Here is a 25,340-nt window from a genome sequence, read left to right as displayed (position 1 = left end):
AAGCAAATTTCATGAGGCTATATTTTCGCAATTATGCGCAATCTTTCATTTATAGAATACACAACTACATACAAAAGATAGACTAATGCTTTCCGCAGTGAGCAACAACTTCAAATAACTATCAAGACTCAACAAATAAGCAAGAAGACTCAAGAGAAACGAATTAATTATTGATAATTGGGATAGTTTGATACCATACAAATCCATCAACCACAACCAGTTCGCGTACCTTATATTGCTCAGTAAAGGCAGAATAGGATACAAGAGCGACGACACATTACACATTTGATGGGCTATTCCAAGAGATAAGAATCGTAACCAAAGACGATTGAGACACACACAGTCAAAGCATGCACATTTTCTTGAAGACATAGTATTTCAATCTTTTTCCCATAACACATACTAGGATTCAATCTTACTTAGTTACTTCTACTTACTTCAGATGAGGAAAGCACTGGCATACATCCGTCTTTGGGTGTTTAGCTTCGGCATGCTCCCTGCATTTGACTTCCGATGTGGTACACATAAACGTTTACATACAAACTTTGCACTACATTACAGTTACCGTAAGAGAGATGACATTAGCAAGTACCAATTTCTACCAAGAAACATATAGTGATATTAGTAAGAGAAGAGAGGTTTCAATTTCAACAAAATTGTTATCTATAATGCATAAACATGATCTACAAAGGTTTGAAAAAAATTTCTTATATACATAAAAAATCAAAGCATAGTGATCAAAGGGCTTAATGAGTTATTACATCCAAACCAAGAAGGTAAAGAGATTATATTATGATCGGGAATATCAGGACCGGACTTTAATAGATATTTTGGACCAGTAATTTAGACCCAACAAGTTATTAACACTAATGGACTAGGTGATTTACATTTGATATAAGAGCCGGTTTATGAGACGAGTCTTATATCGCCGGATAATTTTTAGAGAACATCAGTGCTAGTCTCTAACACCCTAATCCTCTCACATCAGATACAAGGATGATAAGGGACAATAATACTAATAAGCAACGAGTTATTAATGCTAGCGGACTAAGTCAGTTACCCAAATCTCGAAGATCTTTTACAATCTCAATCTCTATTCAACAGAAAGAGGGCAATCTAAGCTATGTCCTGTCCAATTCTAAGACCTGTTTGCTCAATATGGTGTTTCACTTTTTTTTTTAAAAAAAAAAAGAGAGAGAAAGAGCAATTAACCGCTTAATCAAAGTTAAGCACATAAAAACTCCATGGATTATATACACTACACGAAAGATCCCTCCTTTCTATCCTCAAACCATCCTCCGAACCATCAGAAACCAAATCCTCTTCCTAAACCCTCAATCTCAAACCCTAAGAACTGATCTAGAACAGATCTTAGCTCACGAACCAAAAAAAAAAAGAGGGATATATGCGAGAAAAAGCGCCGATCGTAACCTGGATGGTCATCGCCTTCTTGTTCGATTCGAGCTGGCTCCCTGCTAAACAAGCACCACATCGATCAATCCATCACCGAAACAAGAGCCGATCCCATCGATCTAAGACGACATCTACAACAATCTAGCGAGAGGAAACGATCTAAGAGAGATCTAAAGAAGAGAAACGAAGGAGATGAGGACGACGATGGATCGACCCTTGGGCGGCTTGTTCTTCTCCATGTGCTTATCCCGAGCCATCTTGGATTTTTGGCCGTTCCCTCCCCCCATTTTCTCCGATCGATCGAGCTCTCTCCTTCTCCCTCGCCCGCGACGGCGCTCCCTTTTTTTCCTTTTTTTTTTTTTGGCCTTTTTTTCGATTTTTTTTCGTTTCGTTAGATCGAAATGACGAGCTCTTCTAATCGCTCCGGGAGTGTGTAATTGAGGTGGGCGCGTGACACGTGTAACGAACGCAAATCTCCGTGATTTAATTGATTTTTAAAATTTTTAAATTAAATTATTAGGAACGTCCCAGATCAACCCAAATTGTACGGTAAGGTTTGGGGGGTGAAAATAATTGGAAGGTAAAAATGTATAGAAACCCCCCGTTCTAAATAGGCCCCTTTTTTAGAATAAAGTGATCTTAGTTTAAAAAAATTAAATATTCTATCAAATTTAATGGTGAATTTGCTTAATTTAATAAATTTAATTGCTTTTTTAACAAATAAAACTAAATTAAACAAGGGTTAATAACTACAAAATTATTAAGTTTGATAATATTTTTAAGACAATTAAGTATAAGAACTCCAAATGAAATAAAAGATAAAAGTTGAGAGGTCTCAATAAAATAAGTAAATAGATAAATAAAATAAATAGTGGAGGAGCCTACTTGAGAATGGCAAATAATTGAGGATAATGATGGGCCACTGTTTTTTGGGCTCGAGTTGGGTCGGGCGCTACGATGCGAGATTTTAGAGATGAATTTTTGGGCCGTGACCCGACCCGTTAGCAGCCCTATTAGCAGCCACCATGTGCAGGAGAAAGTTGTCTCTCTATGCACTGTTCATTTTACGGTTTGTAATATTCCGACAATATTTTATATTTTTAAGTCAAAATATTCAAATCATCACTATTATAATTCTAGTTGAGAAGTTGTCAGAGGTGTTGATGAAGCTGTGAAATCATCATAGATTCCCAACTATTAAGAGAATTACAATACCGTAAATTCAGATGTTTTGTTATTTTCATTGTTGGTGGAGATGAGTAGTTTACTAATAAAAAAGGATAAATTACAGTTTTTGTCCTTTATTTATGAGACACGTGATATTTATATTCATAAACTTTTATTCGTTATGATTAACGATTCGAACCATCTGAATTACTGCAATCAAGCCTCATAATTTTTTTTTACTAAATATTTGATGCATTACATCTACAATATTCTAAACAAGGAGTAGATTTTTTTTTTTTCTTTATATTTTTTAGGGATTAAAATTATGAGGAGAGAATATCTCTCAGTGCCAAGCTGGCACAACATGAGGCCACACGCGGAGACAACGTGTGAGAATCCACCGCCCACGTGTGCGACTCCCTTCTCCCCCCCGCCTCTTCGGAGCCACACAAAATTGAGAGTTAAAAAAAAAAAAAAAAAAACCCCTCAAAATTGTACCATAACACCCCACATCACAACCCTTGAATGAGAACCGTCCGATACTCATCCGACGGCGACGATTCACACCAATCACTTCGATTTTTGGGTGTGTGCACTTGAGCTCGAATCACACTCATTAATTCCTTATGGATAAACACTCCCTACCACGTAAAAGATGCATGGCTACAAAAGAGAACATGTTACATATGTGGTTTACATAAAGCCTTTACAGTAACTTAGCTCATAGAACAAACTTACAAAAGCTTTTCATTCCAATTTGCCACCAAACACATGCTCCGGTTGCGGATCTCCGACCGCGCGGTCGAATGCTGTGGATTTCCGGGCGATTTTCGTCACCGGAGTGTTCACGATCGGAGACCGAACCACCGTCTCCGGTGGATCCATGTTAGCAGGATCCGCGTCAGCATCGTCGGGGCGTTGAAGGACGATCGCGGAGCGGGCGGTTTCGCGGGACAAAGCTGGGACCCGGGCCTGGAGATTGAGGTGCCTTATGAGCAGAGACCTGTGAGTTAAAGAGCCATTATGTAGTACAGCTATGATCTAACATCTTGTTAATTGTCATAGAACAGCTTAATCTACATTCTATGTGTATTAATCACACAATTACAGGTAAATGAGTACTCTTCTTTGAAGAGTAGCACCCTTTACTCCTGGGCCGAGCTAAGACCGCGATCCTTCTTCCTCCGTCTCGGCGGTTTATGGCTCGTAACGTTTACGGTTCTCGGAGCGCCAATTGCAGCCGCAAGCTTTAACCCTTCCAAGGTACGGTATATAATGCCCCAATAGTCCCACATCAGATGAGAAAATAATTCTGATTAGAATATATGAGACTTACACGTTAATAATAATAATTGGACTTAAAACATTTTCTTCTGAATTATGCAGGATCCGCTGAAATTTATCCTCGCTGCGGGAATCGGAACTCTTCTTCTGGTGTCCCTGGTTGTTCTGAGGATATATCTGGTAAATGCAGCAATTGAATTGATGCAAAGTAGTAGAATAAGACAATTGCAATCGCGATCCTTATTTTCAAAGTCGAATTTAATAGTTTGAAGACAATATTCTCAAATCTACTGTATTTAATAGCTGCAGGAGCTAATTTTTCTTTTCTGTTTGTGAAACTGCAGGGATGGAGTTACGTCGGGGATAGGCTGCTTTCAGCTGTCATACCTTACGAAGAAACGGGGTGGTACGACGGTCAGATGTGGGTTAAGCCGCCCGAAGTAAGTGCAGAACAGTTGTGAAATCAAACTTTTTCGTAAAGCTGAGCGCGCGAGCAACTTAAGGTTGAGACACGACGAAGCGCTACGTCTTAGCTTCAAGGCATCTTTAACTCATTACGAAATCGTAATCGTCTTTAAGGACCAATCTAACTGTTCTATCTCGCAGGCATATGTAGTCAATAAACTCCTCAGAGGCCTATATAGATATACACATGGCTTTGAAACTATTTTGATGTTCATACAATGTTAAATAAAATTAAAAAGAAGAGAAATGATAATGCCCTTTTTTAACTTTCACAGGTATTGGCTCGTGATCGGCTACTGGGATCATACAAGGTAATCAGTAGTATAATTCATAATTCGGCATTTGTGAGCTTATCGGCATTGAAATCTTTAACCCTGAAAAAGACCACAAAAGTAGCTTCAGAAACAAGTTAAGATCATTGTGAGAGCAATAAGATCGATATCTCCAATTTCTTCTGCAGGTAAAGCCGGTGATTAACATGCTGAAACAGACGTTGGTCGGCACGGGAGTGTTGCTTGTTTCTGCTGTATCACTTTTCATATTCGCAGCCCCGGTGGAAGAGATCATACACTCTGTTCTCGAACCGAAAGATAACAATGTGACAGCCCCGACTTCGAAGAGCAAACCGAACTTACGGTATGATTTTGCGCCTATCATTGATCTCAAAACATAACCTGTGTATGTAACATTATAACTTATATGTTTCTGTAAACACTTTCAGTAAAGAGGAGCTACTGAGATTACCTGCGGAAGTAATGAAGGATGATGATCTAGCAGCTGCTGCAGCAGAGGCTGCTGACGGAAGGCCGGTTTACTGCAGGGATCGATTCTACCGCGCATTAGCGGGCGGGCAGTACTGCAGATGGGATGATTTACTGAACTAGATTGCAAATGTTGCAGATTCAAATGTACTGTTATAAGATTGCATGCAATTTTGGATTTTGTTGCTATGTGTGTGTGGTCCAACATTCCTGCAAAAGCAGATCACAATGCTGTTTTTGTTGCCTCTACATTCATTCTAATGTGTGGGGATTATTTATTTAGTTCCAAACATTTGGTAGGCCCAAGTCGCGGACTTCTAAATGAATTGATGATGATTTTTGTTGCGAAGTCGATTCATTTTTCCCTGTTTTGAAACATCCCGCAAATCGGAATTACTGAAGGTATGACATCCGCTTCATGTGACGCGCTTATTGCAATTTCGACTAGGTAGAAAAATGCGCGTAAAATTCTAGTTTTTGTTCCATTTTAGTAGTAGGACTCTTAGGCTTTAAAAATGAGATCCTCGTAAACTTTTTAGTTAATCGTCACTGAAACGGAAGCAAAACTTAACTATGGCCAAAAATTATCTCCTCTTTCAACTCTACTGTAATATTTTTCATAGCGAACGACAAATAATAAAATGCTACCATTCTCTAGGAAAAAAAAAAAAAAAGAAAAAAAAAAAGAGAGAAAGATCAAGCCACCTTTATACCTAACTAAGATAATTTAATATAGTTATTATATATATATATAATATATATATATATATATAGTATATAGGTCGACACTATACTATTATGAGTACGATCGCTCTCGTACTCATAAATCATTTTCGATGAAAGAGCTTCCGAATCGACGATCCATATCGTTAAACGTTATTTACAGCATTTAAAACTTCTAGAAATCAAATTTTATAATTTTTCGACATCATTTACCTTATGATCAAGAGGTCACAAATTTGACAATTTTTAATAGCCGGTATGAGATACTTTCTAGTTTAACGGTATAAAAGAATCGGAATTTGTTGATTTTTTGATAGAAAATTCTATTCACTACATAGATAAAGATCAATAACTCATACCGTATTTTACTTATATTTAACTATATTTTTTTAACGGAATCTAACAACAGTGGTATATTTGAAAACGCCATAACTTTTGCAGGGATAAAAATAAAAAATTAAACTTTATATGAATATATTTGCTATTCGATATGTTTATAAGGATTGTATGCAATTAATTCTAAGAAAAAAAAATCTAAGCACTAATAATAGGTGATACAAATTAAGATGTGAGGAAACAATACATAAAAATATGTTGTACAATAGGACACTTCTAGTATCTGCACTAAAACGCCTCAGTTGAGCCCTGACAGAAGAGATTATAAAGAAGGATTAATTTCATATAGGTACCTGCAAATATAGTAAATAGCAAAAATATTTCTATAAAATTTAATTTTAATATGTTATTCCTACAAAAGTCCTGATATTTTTAAATATATCCCTGCTGTTAGAATCCGTTAGAAAAGTTTAGTTAATCATAGATTAAATACTTAACCCTCGTTAGTTTTTGATATTTTTATCCTTTTATATTATACTGTTATGATTTTTGAAGGGATATATTTGTGATGGCAAAATTGAAAATATAAAAAATTTTCTAACTATTCCCTAACGGTAGCAAACCAGATGGGCATATTTGAAAATGTCATGATTTTTACAGACACAATATATAAAAGTCAAACTTTATAAAAATATATTTGTCATTCACTATATTTGTAGGAACATACATAAAAGTAATCCTATAAAGAAACACTCGGTTGCCACCAAGACTAAGGACACAAAGCATCTTCTTGAACGAAATGTAGGAAGGTGCGTCACATTCAGACATGAAAACAAATAAAAAAAAAGAGAAGGGGGCTAGATGCACTTTTTCCGTCACTTGATGATTACATTTCTGAAGAAGCTACTGCTTTGTTTTCTTTTTTACTTTTTTTCCTTTTCTTTTACCTAAAATAAAGTTTCCGCCATGCATGCACGGTTCAATTTTTTTAAAAACAATTTAGCTAAAAATATGAAATAACTAAATTTCGAATTTCAAACTTCAAATATCAAGCATTAAGCTCTTAGGTTTTGTTTGGGATTGCGGGAAGATTGGGTTATGTGTGGTGAGAAAGTACGTTGGAAAAATACTCTGTTTCCGTACGTAATATTGTCGTTCCGTATATCGTGATGAACCGGAGAACGCAGAAGTATATCCCTATATGCTTTTCCTCGACTCAATTTTATCTAATAGCGTTATATAGGCCTCAATATCAAACAAAGCCTTAGACTTAATTTGGTATTGAGACACATTTGACGTTATTAGATAAAATAGAGTTGAGATAAAAATATATAGAGATATATTTCTGCATTCTCCGGTTGAACTACAGAAAATATATCATAACTGACTTATTGCAATATGCGAAACGCAATATTACATACAGAAAATAGATTTTTTTTATCATATTTTCTCACCGCAATTTCAAATAAACTTTTAGAAAACTATGCTAAGTACGACTAGTTACTCTCTAAGCCACCGTTTGGTTGGGGGTTAAGGGGTGGAATAACCCCTTAACCCCGAATTTATACCCAAACACCACTCTTTTGGGGTGGGGTTAGTAAATCCCACCCCAAACCGGGTTAGTGGGGTTTACTAACCCCACTCCCCCTCCCAACTTTAACCCCGCACGTATCCCGAGCCCTCACATTTTTCTTCTTTATCAATCATTAACCCCACTCCCCCTCCCAACTTTAACCCCGCACGCATTCCGAGCTCTCACCTTTTTCTTCTTTATCAATCATTATCTTTTTATCCCACCTACTCCAACCAAACACTTTTTTTCACTATCCTAGACTAACTCCAACCTCCAACCAAACACAAAAAAATTTTAACACCATTTTAACCCTGAACTTAACCCTATCCCTGGAATAGCTACTTTTTCTTAACNTTTTTTTTTTTTTTTTTTTTTTTTTTTTTTTGAACATGCGATTGGAAAAAAAAAAAAAAGAAGTTAGATTTTGTTCCTCAACGACATTTAGGCATCGATGATTTGTTAGTGCACACTGATTTATCTTATTCTCCAAAAAAATAACTTAAAATTAGAATATAATATTTTATTTGAAATTCTGATTACATTTTATCAATCAAGTGTAACATTTTTTTTTAAAGAAATTAAAAAGATACACTGAATATTGAACACCTTACCGTATTTATACACCAAAAAAAAAAATTTCTTATACCGAACTTATAAATATCAATTCCATTATAAAAAGCATTTAAAATTCCGAATTTTTTTTTTAAGAATGAGAGAGAAAGAGAGAGTGGCGAATCCTCGTAATCAATAACCAAAATGACACTTATGACTTATCAAAGATTCAATTTTTATTTTTGGGTGATAGAGAAACTTAATTTCCCAAAGATTCAAAAACAAATAATATTAAATATAATTTATCGAATTCTTTTTCCATTTTATATGAGGGAGTGGCGTGGTGTTTTGACCGCAGCTTTGAGCTCAATGACACAACGTTTGGGAATGATGAGTGCGCACACTAATTGATGAAACTGGGCGTGCGAAAGATTCTTTCCCCTCTAAATTTCTTATAACTTGTTTTTTATATATTCATATATTTTTATATATATTAATAAAGCATGTAAAAGCTACAGTGGGGAATAGTTGTTGCTTTTTATGGCATGATCGAGTTATAGGGCTCGCGTGGTCGTCTCCGAGGGGTTTTTTGTTGATTAATTAACTTCAAGCTTGGGCCAAATCCTAGAAAAATCCCTAATTAGCATTAATTATAAGGCGTTAATAATCAGTGTCTAAAGTAGTTGATTGTTATGAAATGGTTATCTTAAAAAGTCAGAGATTCGAACTTCCGTGCCTTTCACAACATGTGTGTTCTCTAGTCTTCTTGAGTTCTCGAATTATATCTCTTGCATCGATTCTTAAGAGAAGCTTTTGAGTAGGAAGTGTTGGATTGTTAGTGCAGGTCGTAATTTCAATAACTTGAGCGGTTAGCAAAATAAACAATCAATTTACATAAAAGTACACATATATAGTGTGTATGGATCTCAATTGAGATTCAACCCAATTTGATACCCTCTACGTAAATGACCTACTCTAATATCACTTGTTGAATCGTAGACATTAATCATAGTTTCAAAAACTAAAATTGCTAGAAAAGAAACGAACAATTCATTTAAAGCGTACAAACATAATGCTCACAAATCTCGCTTATGACTTGACTCAATCAGACCTCCACCACGTTGGCGTGACGCTGGTCTACCTATCAACAGAAAGCCTAGCTACCAGTAGCTTCAGAATGATATTACTTTGTTTCGCATGCATATGGAATATCAAAAACAAAAAATTTAACCTGCAACAATATTTACTGATTCAATTTGAGGGGTTGGATAAGTAGTTAGTACAAGAGCTTGTAGCCTAATAAACATGTTTTCTTTTGCTTCAAAATTTATTTATTACTGTTTCTTTTGTCTTCTGAGTGTAACTGAATGTTATAAGCTTTTGGAATTGCACTTTGGTACTTGCAGTAGCCTAAAGCAGAAGTAATATGATAACAAATGATGCCACTTCTGTGGTTTCGTACTTTCTCACTTTACTACCGTATGGTTTAAAATGTATCAATTTAGTATTTTATGATTTCATTTTTTTTCTTTTTGTCGGCTCCGCCATTAACATTTTATTACAAAAAACTTTAGATATTCTATCTAGATTTATCGAATATTCAATTTACTATCTTTTAGTTTTAACTTTGTCACTGATTTAACGAAATAAAATAGTAAAGGAGATAATAAAAAGAGGAAAAATAAAATCGCGGGATACTTAATTGATACACTTTAAATCATAGGATACTAAAATAAAAAAGTGCGAAACCACATGAATGATATTTGAAGTTTTCTTTTTATTTTTTAAATAAATGTTGCTTAGGCCATATGGACGGTCTCATATAACTCAAACACATAATAATAATAAAATATATTAGCAAAATTATTTTAAAAATATTCTAAAAAATTAAATCAAAAAAATAAATCTTGTCATTTTAAAGCCTTTTTCGTATGTTGCAAATTAATATACGCCAAAATATATTGTAAACGGTTTTTTTTGGCGGAATGTACAGAACTTATCTAAATATAACATATTTTTAAAAAGAAATATTTGATCTTCTAAAATTATAAAATATATATTTTTTGTACTTTAATAACTTCAGTGTTAGAGCCAATTGGGGTAACCTGTTACTCCAGAGTTAATCCAGAGTATTTGGAATGCCCAAGTATCCTATCACAAAATAGGTGTTTCAAAACAGTTTTGGATTTAAAAAATACAACAATTGAGGCACTTTTTCTTATAATTTTGGAGTAAAACAAAAAAGAGGTTGGAGCTTTTCCGTATATTGTTCTCGATCATTACTATTTCAATCATCAGTTTTATTAACAAAATTAGAAGAAAACCAAACACCTTCACAATCAACCAAATTTATCTAAAGCAATACATTACTCTGTTAGTTATATTATGCACAAATTGTAAATCTTCTTTTATTTTTCTTGTTTCCAAACAGACCCTGAACTCGTGTCCAATAATAAGGATGATTAATCGAATTCAACCTGATTTTAATTAACTATCAATTTATAAAATAGAAATTAAATGTTTACAAAAAAAGTGTTACACATATTTATATGAGTCTTTTCTAGGAAAAGAAGAGGAAATACATGTGTACCAAACCATAAAAAGAAGGGAAAAAGATTCAAACATGGAATCATAAGAAGAGATCAATGATTCACGTCCACTTTTTTCTCCTTCAAAAACGATCTCTTTTCTTTTCAACATCACCACCACCACCCAAAATGCAACTTTGTCATATATCTATCTCATTAGTCATTACCACCTCCACCATCACCACCACTCCTTTCAAAAAGAATCACGCTTTTATTATGACACCCTTCTCCTCCACGAGAAACACTTGACCCTCGACTCCACACAAAAAAAAAAAAAGAAAAAAAAAAAGAAAAAAGAGAGGTCAACAATAAGTAGAACAACATTTACAAATTGATTGATGTTTTTTTAGTTTTAGTACCAAAAAAAAAACATTAATTCAAACCAAAATTACCATCTTCAAACACTCCACCCTTTTTACCACTCTCTCTCTCTCTAAATTATGATCTGAATTGGTCTACCACATTAGTCGTACGTGGACTCTCCAATTAGTTTGTCCTCAATTCTATGGCGACTTAGAATTCCTTATCTTTCCGAGTCATCAAACTACAACTTACTTCGTGTTTCGAATTTGAGGGTTGATTTAAGATTACATCCTCCAAGTACAGCCACTTTGATTATCGACACGCCCAGCGAATCAAAAATTCTTTAAAACGTTGGAGATTCACGCAGTAGCAACATAATTTTAAGAAGTCCAGTACATTAAAACCATCGTCTTAGAAGAAACAGTCTCAAAATACAGATCAACTGAGCAATCCACGACTGCTGCAGATAATAACAAAAGTCCGACGGCACACTAACGGACCACCACCTTTCCAATGGAGAGCTCCTCCATCCACTCCAGGATCCTCCTCCTACACATGCTCTCACCTCTCTTCAACCCCCTTCTCTCTTGCTCCTCCTCCTCCTCCTCGTCTTTCTTCATCGGTGGGGATGACACCACCGCTGCCGCCGCCTTCTTGCGTGAAGACGCCGCGAGCGGCGAGCTCACCGGCTCGACCGCATCGGGCGCGCAGCTGCACCCGAACCCACGTCCCATGAACGACGCCGCCCTCGTCGACCTCCTCCCCGCCGCCTTTTGCTCGTTGCCGCGTCCGCCTCCATTGCCCGGAAACAACAACCTGAAGCTACCACCAATACTATTACTGTTGTTATTGTTGTTAATGTTGCTGTTGCCATTGCTGCTGCTACCGAGTGATTTTTTCCCGTCACGCGCGGCGGCGGCGGCGGCGGCGGCGTCGGCGTGCGAGCGCGAGCGCATGCGGAGGTCGCGGAGCTCAATGAGGTCCGGGGCGCGCGCGACGCCGAGGCGGAACAGCCCGGGCCCGTGCGAGCTCGTGCTCCGGCGCGGCGGCGCTCCGCCGGCGCCGCCTTTCCTGCGGATCTGCGGGGAGGGGCTCGGGAGCGCGAACAGCAAGTAGTTGGCCGACGCGGAGAGCCGCGCCCCCGCCCCCGCCCCCGCCCCCGCCGCCGCGTCCGCGCCGCCGTTGGAGGAGGGGCTGCGGCTGACGCAGCCGCTGCTGCTGCGGCTGCTGAGGCCGGTCGAGGAGGCGGACCGGTCGAGCGAGTCGGAGAGCGAACCGGACCGGAAGAGGGCGCTCTCGGAGGAGGAGCAGCAGGAGGAGGAGGAGGAGCTGAGGGAGGGGCGGAGGGGGAGGAGCTGCCCGCGGAAGAAGACCTCGTCGTCGTCGTCGTCGTCGTCCACAACATGAGCGAAGGGCTCCCATTTCTCTTCTTGGGCCATTGGAGTAGGTTCTTAATTTGGAGGAGGAGGAGGATGGTGGTATATATGAATGCGAAGTGCTTACAAAGTTGTACAATTGGAGAGGAGGGAGAGAGAGAGAGATAAAAGAAAGAGAGAGTATGAGAGAGGAAAGAGAGAGACAAGGGAGGAAATAAAAAGAAGGGTGGGGTGCAGGCTTGCCATATACTTCTTTTTCTGTCTTTATTTCACTTTTTTTTTTTTTCTATGCAGTAAAAATATATGAAGAGCTACTGTACTTAGAGAGAGAAAGTTTACTATAAAATATGTACATCACAACATTAATAGCTTTTTAAGGCTACGGTGCTTTTAAAAATATCAAATACTTGGTGCTTATAGATTTTTAGCCGTTAGATCTATATTATTGATCATTTATACTAGTTAAATTATATTATTCTACTAACCACCCACTCAACCTTAGGGGGTCATATTATCCTGACCACACATTTCTTAATCCAAAGACTGAAAATTTACAAGCTCTAATGTATTGGTACTTTTAAAAGTATAGGAGCTCAATTCTTTTAATTATATCTCTCTATAAAGAAAAAAATAATATAAATATTTTTTTAATAATCATGACGGAATGAGTCAGTACGTGTGAACTCAAAAAAAATAATTTAATTGATCGGGAATGCAACATCAAGCATTTTAGACTTTTTCTTATACTACATTGCCACATGGTTCTTGTACTAGGATAGATTTTGACTTGTTTAATTTTACTGTCCAACATTTTAATTTATTTGACCTAAATCAGTCAACAGTATTTTGACTTTAAAATTTAACTTAATTACTTTACTGCATTTCTAATTGCAAAAATTATGTGAAGTATACTAATTAAATTGTAAAGATAAATAAAGTAATCAAATTTTGAAGTTAAAATATCATTGACTAACTCAAATCAAATAAAAAATTAGACAATAAAATTAAACTTTTAAAAGATTGAATAGCAAATCAAAATGACCAGTAGTTCAAGTAAGTCGTGCATTTTCACCTAAAAATTATCATATTTGAGATTAAAGCAATTTTTTGAGATCAGACAAATCATCTTAGAGATAAAATATACTATAGTATCAAATTATATATCCTAAAATTTTTAGGAAAGAAAAATTACACTGCATATTTGCAATCACACATATAAATTCGCATTCAATAATTCTGATAGAAAATTTTACCGTTACATCATAATTTTTTATAAGATTTTTATTTTTAACTATTTATATTTAGTGCTTTCGATCATTAGGTAATAGATATCGAACAATCATAAAATTTATTTTTAGATTTTTCAAATATATTAGATTAAGTCTAATGGAGCCGACCGTCGATTCGAAAGTTCTATCATCGAAAATAGCTTAGAAGCACGAAGGCCTCCATACTCATAATAGTACATACAGTAATCCTACTCATATATATAGAGTTCGACTGGGATACTATCGATAGCACCAAGAATTTGGTGCTATCAAGTTTTCCACCGTTAGATTATACTATTCAACCAACCACCCAGTCAACCCTAGGGGGCCCACATCATCCTAGCCGTACATTTCTCAATCCAAAGACTAAAAAACTAATTAATAGCAACAATAGGTTGGTGCTATTAATAGTATTCCAGCCTAATTTTATATATATATATATATATATATATATGTATGTATTTTGGGTTTCTCAATTTTTTTTCTTTTTGAATTTTTCTTTAATTTTTTTCTCTCTCTCATCCTAACCATTCATCAAAATTGATGAATGGTTAGAAACTTCGGAGTACAAGAGATGAAAAAAAATAAAATAAAATTAAGTACATAATTTATGCATACTACTTGTGTTTGACAAAACATCAGGAATTATAATATTACACATAATTTGCTTGTAACTAAAAATCTAATATTTTTGTGAAATAATTATTTCAGATAAAAGTAAAAAAGATTATTTGATTAAGAAAGCTTTCTCAGATTTTTTTTTTTCTTTTTATATGGTGGGGGACAGCACAGCTAAAAGTTTAGACAGTAGAAAATATATCGATGAAAATATACAAACTTATTTAAACTATCAGTTATTTTGATTTGGCTCTTCAATATTTTAAAATTTTAATTTTACTATTCAAAATTTCAATTTATTTGATGTGGGTCAATTAACGGCACTTTGACTTCAAAATTCAAACAAATTAATTATTTTGATAAATTTACAGTTATGAGAATTGCATAAAATATACAAACTAAATATGTAAAACAAATGAAGTTAACCGGCTCAAATCAAACAAACTTAAAAAGTGAATAGCTAAATCAAAATGATCTATAATTTAGATAAATTCTACGCGCTTTTTACCAAATGTATTTAGATGAAAAGTACAAGGGCTAAAGTTGTAGCATGGTAATAGAACATGGACTAGCCCTACAATTTTTATTTTTATTATTATTATTTGTGTTTTCTATCGAAACATTCCTTGGCAGTGATGGCATGAGGGGCCGGCCTTTGCATGCAGCATGCCTGGCTCTTGGGCATTTTATTAGAGTCAGCTCTGGCATGTTGTGTCTTGTGAATTGCGTCGACGCAATTATTCTTAATTATAATTTATAATATAATAACAATAATAATAATAATAACAATGTGGTAGGATATTAAACATCATCAAACTTAGAGAATGTCACACACACATGTATATATATTTATATGTCACGCCAAATGGGCTACGTTTAGGCCGGATCGTGCAACAACCTATAAATAATAAACATTGAGGAAAAGAAATATATATTGAAACTCTCCCAGCTTTAACTCGATCTTTTTTTATGCATCGGCTCCTGAATTTTTAGTTTTGACAATTAATCTAATTTAAAATTTTTCAAATAGATTAAAATTACTAATTGTATAGTTGTTTTTGTTATATGACTTAAATGTAATTTTATGAAACTTCAAAATATACAAAAAAATATTTTTCTATTCTAACACAAAAAAATATATATATATACAAAAGTCGAAGTTAGGCTCATCCTATTCTCCCTTCATCATGCTTATGAAAATTTTAAGAGCGAAAAAAAAAATTTCTCACATTTGAATTCTTATAAAATTCTGTGCATTATATTTGAGCAAAATGATTGTGTAATTAGAAACTTTGACCGAAGAGAGAGTTTGTTGAACTATTTGATAAAATTTAGTAAATTTAATTGCCAAAAATAGCGTATGTGTACAAAAAAGCTTCAGTACGTACATGATATATTTTTACATTTTTTTCATATAAAAATTTTATGAGTGTAATATCAAAATTCTTTTTCTATTAAAAAAAAATTAAACTGAACAGATCAAATTGTCCATTACAAATTTCCACTTTATCAAATTAAGTTAATGTAAACAACTCCAAATATTGTGTAAGAAATTTTTAGGTATACACTAAATTTGATTGAATCGCTGATGAGGATTTGCTAAAACCTTCTAGTTATTTGACTAAAGCTACTCAATTCAAAAAAAAAAAAGAAGAGAAGAACAAAACAAAACAAAAGTTAAGAGAGTAAAAACTAAATAAATAAAATTGAAAGGGACTCTTCAAAATGGCATATATTATGTACAATGATCCACCTTAAATTATTCTTTTTTATAAAATAAAACATATAATTAAGTTTTCTAAACAAAAAGAAAAAGAAAAAAAAAGATCTTGAGCTTTGGATAATTGGATTAATGGGGATTAATTACATGCGACATGCAAGGAGAATGGAGCTGTGATGTGGTGTAAAGAAAGGGTGGTTTGGTGGAACAAAAATGAGAAAAATAATACAAGGAGAATTAATATATGTTCCTTTATTAAAAAAAATTCTAATTTATTTTTTTTGATACATGCATGTTTTAGAGTGGTGAGAGAGTGCATGTCCCTTGGGAAAATTAAGAGAGATCACGTAGCCTTTTATAACAAAGTCCATGTAGTGTGGCTTTTCCTCCTCTTTCTCCCCATCTCATTACTCTCCTTTAGAAACCCTAAAAATGGTGTCACGGGGGACAAGTGGGCTTCAACCCTTTCGGCTCTTTTGAGATAAAGAGAGACAATGGTGAATTGCTGAGCTCAATGTCCCTAGGGCATGCATTTAAAATTAGGGCACAACTTTTTCCTTTTCTTTACTCAAAAAGTATTATATAATATAAAAAAGAAAAACTAAGATGTAATTAAGTTGTTTAGACATATTGTTTCGTAAGTAGCACGGTCAAGGAACATCGCTCATTTATTAAATGACTCGAGCATAAGCTGACTCATTAAAATATCGAGCTGAAACATTCAGCTCATGTTCGACTTGTTTATTAACCAGCCGAACACGAGCTGGCTTGTGAATAGCAAGTTAGATTGTTAGTCTTATTATTGAATAAAAAGTTGAAAGAAAATTTAAAAAATAGAATTTTAATTAAATAATTAAAATTCATAAAATGTAGATATTTTTACATTTAGGTTGGCCTAAAATCCAAATAGTGAAAATTTGTATGCATATATAGTTGAACACAAGTGAGCTGATTCTAACTTATATTCAGCTCGTTAAGATTTCGAGCTGAAAAAATTAGCTTGTGTTTGGCTCATTTATTAATTGAGAAATCGATCTCGAACTTATTTCGAGTCGAATACGAGCCGTCTTACGAAAAGTGAGCTAGATTACCAACTTACTTGCAAGGGATCAAAACTGGCCTTTTAAATTGTAGTAAAAATGCATATTAATTATTCTTGGCACTAGTGACAAAACGCTTAATGGTTAGTATTTGAACTTTCAAAGTTGAAATCTAATTGCTTCATATTTCTAGCTAAGTTAATTTTTTTTTATAAAAAAATAAACTAAGTAGATAACATGTTATCTTTCTTTCAAAAAATATGTATCATCAGAAAACCTTTTAACTTGTTGGTGTGTGGTCTTTACCATATTTTTGTTTTACTTTTCTATCTATTCTTTGTTGTTTAAAGAGTTTCGTTCAATTTGTTCTCTATGAATTTTTTATTTTTTGTATTATTGTGAAAACATAGCTTTAAGTGGTACCAAAATGTTGTAATTTATGAACTACTGTATAGTAGATCTAGTAATACAGTTACAAACCATATATATATGGTAGAAAATTATAAGTTCGGCTACTATACTATCGATAGTAGCAAGCATTTGGTACTATCCAGTTTTTCNGCTCGCTCGAGCTCGGCTCGAATTAATTTCAATCCAAGCTTGAGCTTAAATTTAGGCTCGAAATTAATTTCAAGCTGAATTTGAGCCGAGGTAAGCTCGCTCGAGCTCGGCTTGTTTCCACCCCTAACCCTAGGGAACCATAATTGTTCTAACTGGATGCCATTATCATTATAACAGCACATCTCTTCATCCAAATACTGAAATTCTAATAGCACCAAGAGCTTAGTACTATTAATATAATAGTAGCCTAATTCGGAAAATCTTTGCGTTTTACTTACTAATATAAACTTCACTACCCTATTTCATGGCAAATTATTATAATGACACAAAAATAAAACTACATAATAGCAGATTACAGGATGACAAAATAAAATTATGCTTAACCACATAAAAGCTAATTGGAGTTTACCTTATTTCGATATCCCACAAGATGGTAACTCTTTCTACAACTTACTTTCATATATGTTCAGAAGATAACAAATAAATAGCTCTCTGATTTTTTTAGAAAATTTAACTTTGAAACTGTTATTAAAGAATAACCCTAATTGCCTTTAAGGTGCATTCCTTTGTTGAACCTAATTGCCAACAATACATTGCGGTAATAAACACCACTTAAGAAATGATATTCACGTACGAGATCAAAAGTTTGAATTTCTGTATCTGCCATTAAGAAAATGGTGGATCGAGCCTGCAACTTCTTAGTTAAGATACTTAATCAAGAAAAATCTAAAACTTTCCAATCACTATACAATATAGGGAAAAAGTTTCGAAGATTAATTCAAATTTTCATGTGGTAAATAACACTAAAGCGCGATATGAATAATATGTTTCGTTCGACATAACCGCGCGTCTTCAAATAGAACTTTTCTTTTTTCATCACAATATCATTTTCTTTACATGGTTTTATGTCATTTTTGAAGTTCGATCGACCGAGACCTCAAATTAATCGCGAGAAACCTGGATGGGGGTGTGAAACATATATTTTTCGTGATTAAAATATCAGATGGAATGAATGACAGATCACTTGAAAAATAATTAAATTCTCTTACTCTCGGTGGGGCTTAATTTTGTTGGGACCAGATGTCCCAACTGCTTCCCCAACTGCTTCTACCAAAAGCAGTGGTGGCATGCATGAAAGCTAAAAGCCCTCTAATTTGTTGGTGCGCAAACAAATACACCCTGTCATGTTGGAACTAAAGAAGAAAAAGGCTTTTGAGTAGAGAGTACGTAATAACTAATGGGGTTCGATCAAACGTACCATGGTACATTACATTTAAGGACTTTAGAACCAAAGTTTAAAAAGCAATGTGAGAGACGATTGGTTGGGTAGGTGTGTGATTAGTGGGAGTGATTGATGTTATAATATACCTTCGGGTGGTTTTCTTTTTTTTTTTTTTTTTTTTTTTTTTTTTTTTTTTTTTTTTTTTTTTTTTTTTTTTCGGCGTCATAATCAATGGTTTTAGGTGATCTGAAAATGTGACACTCGTAGAATTTAAAATAGTTAGATATATAAAAATATAGTAGAATTAAAACTCGATTATAATATTTTGGCCAGAGGTTAGACCTAACAGATTAAAAGAATTAAGTGTGCAAAAGCTAAAGTAATTCTAGAATAGGTGACCTCCTAGAGAAGTGGAATGCCACAGTTGATATCAGAGTCAGTCATTAGACGAAAGTATGAGATAAGTCTCGAGAGAGTCATGATCTGGATAATAAGGTAAGTCAGAATTTGAATGACTCACATAGTTAGGAATGTAAAACGGGCAAGGCAGCATGTGAGCCACCCGGCCCGACACGGCCTCGGGCCGGGCTACAGCAGGGCACGAGTACTGTAGCAGCTATGCTGGGCCGGCCCGGCTTGAGCCTCTGGGCCGTGCTATGAGTCTCTCCCTTGGGGCCCAACGACCCGGCACAGTATACGGTTCGAGATGGGCCTAGACCGCGCCGAGCCGAGGAGAGGCAGGTAGTCCGGCACAGCATGACTCACTTGGGTCGTGCCAGCCGAGCCAGCACGACCCCGACCCAAGGCCCAAGTAGGGATGTCAATGGGTATAGATACTCGAAATTTTATCCGAACCCGAACCCGAATGAAATGGATATATCCGATGGACATGGATATAAAAAATAAAAACTCGACGGATATGGATTCGGATATGGATTTTGATTGTACCCGATCCGAACCCAAACCTGACCCAAACCCGAATTCATTTTGTATTATATATAATATATATAAAAAATTGATGTTATATTTGAATTTGTATTTTAAAAATTTAGATTTAATATAATATATTTGAAAAATTGAAAAAAGAAATAATTGTTTCGGGTTCAAATTTTCGGGTTCGGGTTTGGGTTCGAGTTCGGGTTTCGAATTTTTGGTCAGGTTCGGGTTTGGATATAGATTTTTAAAATCCGTTGGGTTCGGGTTCGGGTTCGGATTCAGGTTTGGGTCTCGGGTTCGGAGTCGGCTTCGGGTTCGAGTTTTTAAAAATCCGTCCCGAATCCGACTCGTTGACATCTCTAGGCCCAAGGCAAGCCTTGGGATATGAGGTCCTTTGCCCTCCTCCCTAGAAGCTCTCCTCCCAAGGTGAGAAGTCATTTTGATCCAATGGACCAAAGAATTTTTATCCATTGGATAAAAAAATCCATCTCATTTTCTTCTTTTTTTTTCAAAAAAATAATACAAATTTATTTATTTAAAAAAATTCATATTTACTTTATTATAATTATTTTTATAAATTTTTAATAATTTAATCAAAATATTAATTTAAATAAAATATCTATTGTTTATATTTTTAAATTTTATATTAAGTTTTTTAAAAAATTAAAAAATAAATACTTTAAGAGGCAGGCCTGAATCACACCCGGTGCCTTCCAGGCCGAAGAGCCGTGTCGGGCTAGAGGCTAGGCAGCTCAGGCCCAGTTGCGGGCTACGCCGGCCCCTAGCCCGTTACGAGCCGGCTAATGTGCGGCACGGCCCACATTACACCCCCTACACAAAACATAAAATGTACAAAAACCTTTCGAGCTTTAGCTCTTTCGTAAACAGGCGTTTAAGCTTTCAATTTTACTATTAGATTCCCAAACTTTATCGAGTAGTGCAATAAGCTAGCCCTCTTCTTAATTAAAGTTACTAATTACACGACTCTATTGATCACACGTCTTGCACATAATCTCGTAAAGCCTCAAATGTTGAAAAAAAAAAATTCTATTATTTCTCTGCAATTCTGATAATTAATTAAGTATAAAGATTGAAGAATAAGGTAAATTTCACTTCGGTCTTCGTATGTTAGGACGGGAAAGTAAGTATTTTTCTACCTTGAAGCTTTATCTGAATGGTTGTGTAATTAATAACTTCAGTTGAAAAGAGGACCCATTGTACTATTTTATAAAGCTTAGGGAGTATAATTATCAAAATTTAAAGTCCGACACTTATCTGCAAATAAAAATAAAAAAATAAAAAAAAAACTCTATTTTTTATTCTCATTTACCACTCTATTTGAGACAGAAGTGAATTTTTGACGAATCAAAAAAGATCAACAAAAAGAGGCTCCTCAATCTTTCGCTCCATTTTTTAGCAGGTTGAGGCAAATTATTATTACTGTTTTTTTCACTTTTAGTTTCTACTTATCGCCCCATTCAGGATGGATCGGTGTGGGAGCTCCATCACCCTAGATCCATCAGAATCCCTGTACCCAACCTGTATAAAATTTTGTTTTAATTTAAACTCTACACTTATCACTGTATTAAATAGGTTGAATGTATAGATTGATCACTGAAAGTTAGACGAATAAATAGACAAGTTTACTAGTTCTATTAAGAAAAAAAAAAAAAAAACTCTTTTATTAAGTTTAGATATTATCATATAAGTTGTAACTTAAGGAGTTGTTCAATTTATAAAAACTAATGTGGTGTGACAAATCATTATTGTAAATAAAAGTTTTGCATCTGATTTCAACATTAATCCAAAAAAATTATGTGAGGATATAATTAAGAATTTGTAATTTAAAACCCCAGATTCGAACACAGAGCATTTAAAATAACTTAGTTGACTTGACCAGACCAATCGCGTCACCACAACTATTTACATGATTAGGAAAATAAAAAGCACCTTAATTACAAAATTATATGTATTGCATTTTAATAATTTGACCCACAAAATGACAGAGGAGAAGAGCTCTCTAATCAACTAATTATTTTTTACAACACAAATGATAAAACAAATGCCTATGCGATATACGTGTGCCATACAAAAAATTATATGGAGAAACTGTTATTTTCCAATAATTAAATATACTAGAAAATAATAATTTTAATATTTATTTATATTTAATGCTATCTCTAACTCACTCATGTTAAATATTATTTGAACAATCGTTATTTTCCAAATAACTTGAGCTACTAAACAATTAACGCTGTTTATAATATATATTTATGTTCGACACCATATACTNAATTTTCGAATCGACGATCGGCTCCGTTAGACTTGATCTAGCGTATTTAAAGTTTCTAGAAAATAATTTTTGCGATTTTTCGATATCATTTACCTAGCAATCGAAAGGATTCAAAATCAATAATTTTTAACGGCTGAAAATAAAAATCCTATAAAAAGTGGTGATATAGCACTAAAATTTTCGATCAGAAATATTGATCTTGTTTTGGATAGTATAAAGAATTTTGTCTCAAAATTTCATCTGATTTGAATACTTCTACACCGTTAAACTTGAAAACGGCAGATATCAACCCTTAAAAATTATTGATTTTGAATCCTTTCGATCACTAGGTAAATGATATCAAAAAATCGCAAAAATTATTTTCTAGAAACTTCAAACACCCTAGATCAAGTCTAACGGAGCCGATCGTCGATTCGAAAATTCCATCATCGAAAACGGCTCAGAAGCACAGAGGCCTCCGTGCTCCTGAGAGCACAACAGCCCTACTTAAATATTATTTGAACAATCGTTATTTTCCAAATAACTTGAGCTACTAAACAATTAACGTTTGTTTATAATATATATTTATGTTCGACACCATATACTGAGATTTTAAAAATTGTGAGTTTTAGCCGCTTGATTTTACGAATCAAATAATGTTTCTCTTTTTATAGTTAATCTTTTGAGGATGCTCTGATTTTATATTTATGGATTCTTTTTATTCTCTAGATCACATTCCTGATTAATTTTTTTATAAAAAAATTATTTATCATTAATACAAGATCTAAAGCAATAATTTCTCTGCCACTGATCATCAATAATGATTCTGAGTCAACTCTGTTAGTAATTTATAAATTTCACATGCTACAGAGGTTGTAACGTTTAATAAATTAACAAAACTTACTTGAAAATATTATTTTTAAAAAAAAATTAATTTAATTGATTAAAATATTAAGCGAGAACGAACTGCATCCAACCGTGTGTTTGTTCATGAACGATCGATTGAAATTCATGATGTGTCGAGAATTGTCCCTTGGACCAATTGAATGATATAGCCATTAAATATCGTATTAAATGTTGTAGGTATACGTTACGTCAAAAGTAGAGAAAAAAAATTAATATATTAAATATTTAGATAATTTATGTGACTTAGTCACGTTTATATTCCTAGACAATTGTGAAGCAAAAAAATTTATTCTAAGAGCAAAGTGTAAAAGATCTCGTCTTTTACGTAAAACTTAATCCCCCAAATACAAAGAATTAATTTCACTCTAAGATTGGGAATAATAATTCTGATTTAACTAAAACTCCAAACAAATTAGAAATAAACTAATAAAATTAAAATTCAATAAAATTAGGAATAATCTCGACTCAACCAAATGGGATATAGGCTAAAATATAACAAATTTTGAAAATCTTTCCGTCTGAGAATACGAGACACATTTAATAATATAACATTTTCCGTGAACTTAAAAAGTGCTTTCACGAACTTAAAAAATGCAATTTTCTTTTCTAGTTATAGCCCAATTAAGTAGACTAGCTAAATTATATGTGAGTAAAATACAAACTGATCAAATTATTGATTTTTTTAAGCATAAGCAACATTATTATTGGCTAGAGAAATTCTATTTAGATACTAAGAGAAAGAATATAAATTAATAAATATATATATTTTAAAATATTTTTATCGGTGCAGTTGGTGGATAGGGATGTCGATAGATACAACTAAATATTTGAATATTTGTATAAAAACGAAAATCTGATGGATTGGAATTCGGATATTGATTTTAATCTGTAACCTATTAAAGTCGAATCTGACCCAAATTGGAATAGTTTTTATATTATTATATAATATATATAAATGCTCCATAATATATTTTAATTTATATTTTAAAATTTTTTATTTTAATATAATCTATTTTAAAATATGATAAGGAGGAGTGATTGTTTTGAATTCCTGTTCTGATTAGATGTGAATTTTTAAAATTCATCGGATTCTGATTTGCACTCAGATTTGGCTATTAGGTTCGAATTTGAATTTTTAAAAATTGATCCCGAATCCAATCCGTTGACATTCCTGTTGGCGTATGATGTGACGAATCTGGTCCATATGATAGGCTTGTTTGGTTCAATGGTGGAATTGAAATGGATAATAGAATGTGAATGAATTGGAATGGTAATTGGATTGGCCCACTCGCCCAAGACGTTTCGTTCATTCGTGGATTGGAAATTGGAATGAGTTATTCTCATTTCATTATTTGATTCATATAAACTAAAAAATTATAGTATACCATAATACTAATTTAACTCTCAAATATAATTTTATATTATTTAAAATTTATGAAAAATATAATACTATTCTCTAATAAGTTTTCCAAAAAAAAAATATCAAATTTATTTTTAAAAATTTTTATGTAAGAAAAAAATTATAAAAAATTATAGGATAGGTTTTTTTTTTTTTTTTTTTTGATGAGAGAGGGCTGAGAGATCGTATACAGAGAGAGAAGGATGAGATGGTCTCATGAGCTTCGGGAACTAGTGGTCTTCGGGAATGAAGTCTCAATCCGGGTTAGGAGACCGGAATCAAGTTGAAGGCTGATGGGCCATTCCCATTCCAGTCCAGAATAGGAATCTCAAACCGATTCCTGCGAACCAAACAAAATTAATCGGATTTGATCAAACTGATTCTCATTCCATATCCAAAATAGATAAACCAAACAAGCCCATAATGTCTTGCAGTGTTCGAAGTTGCAAAGCTCTAGTTTCCATGCCCCGTCTATGGTAGGGGTGTCGACGAATGGAAAACCATCCAGATGAGGTTTGCTCGTGTTTGACTCATTTCATAAACGAGCAGAATACGAGTTAACTTACAAATAGCAAGTTAAAAGAACTAAAAAAATTACATATAAAAAATAAATTTATGGGATTTTATTTATTAGAATTTGATCTAATAGTTAAAATTTTATATATAAATGGACATTTTCATAATTCAGTTGAACTTTATTTTAGTTGAGCTATAATTCAAATAATATATATATATATATAATATATATATATATATATATATACCTATATTATATATTATTAATTTATATTAAACATACAAATACCTCTGTATTCCTGAGCTGTTATTTATATTGAACATGAGTGAACTGATCCCCA

General features: G+C 33.8%; 2 protein-coding genes and 1 pseudogene across 2 annotated transcripts; 1 reads left to right on the top strand and 2 right to left on the bottom strand.

The window, feature by feature from the left end:
• On the bottom strand, positions 137-2,024 carry LOC109713818 (annotated as a pseudogene).
• On the top strand, positions 3,281-5,439 carry LOC109713812. The gene is made up of 7 exons (XM_020238041.1): positions 3,281-3,585; positions 3,691-3,843; positions 3,967-4,044; positions 4,209-4,304; positions 4,605-4,640; positions 4,790-4,965; positions 5,051-5,439. The coding sequence occupies exons 1-7, from the start codon at positions 3,352-3,354 to the stop codon at positions 5,211-5,213; spliced, it is 936 nt and encodes a 311-aa protein (XP_020093630.1). The 5' UTR covers positions 3,281-3,351; the 3' UTR covers positions 5,214-5,439.
• On the bottom strand, positions 11,175-12,604 carry LOC109716110 (sex determination protein fruitless-like). The gene has a single exon (XM_020241429.1). It carries the CDS (start codon positions 12,602-12,604, stop codon positions 11,657-11,659), a length of 948 nt encoding a protein of 315 aa, XP_020097018.1. The 3' UTR covers positions 11,175-11,656.

The sequence above is a fragment of the Ananas comosus genome, linkage group 1 (assembly GCF_001540865.1).
Source record: "Ananas comosus cultivar F153 linkage group 1, ASM154086v1, whole genome shotgun sequence".
In the NCBI taxonomy this organism is placed as follows: Eukaryota; Viridiplantae; Streptophyta; class Magnoliopsida; order Poales; family Bromeliaceae; genus Ananas; species Ananas comosus.
Note: the sequence above shows the minus strand (reverse complement) of the source record. Positions and strands in the feature narration are given on the sequence as shown.

Coding starts and splice junctions, on each gene's coding strand:
- LOC109716110 (XM_020241429.1), bottom strand. CDS start 12,604: ATGGCCCAAGAAGAGAAATGGGAGCCCTTCGCTCATGTTGTGGACGAC.
- LOC109713812 (XM_020238041.1), top strand. CDS start 3,352: ATGCTCCGGTTGCGGATCTCCGACCGCGCGGTCGAATGCTGTGGATTT. Junction 3,586..3,690: donor TGCCTTATGAGCAGAGACCT/GTGAGTTAAAGA, acceptor ACACAATTACAG/GTAAATGAGTACTCTTCTTT. Junction 4,305..4,604: donor TGTGGGTTAAGCCGCCCGAA/GTAAGTGCAGAA, acceptor TAACTTTCACAG/GTATTGGCTCGTGATCGGCT.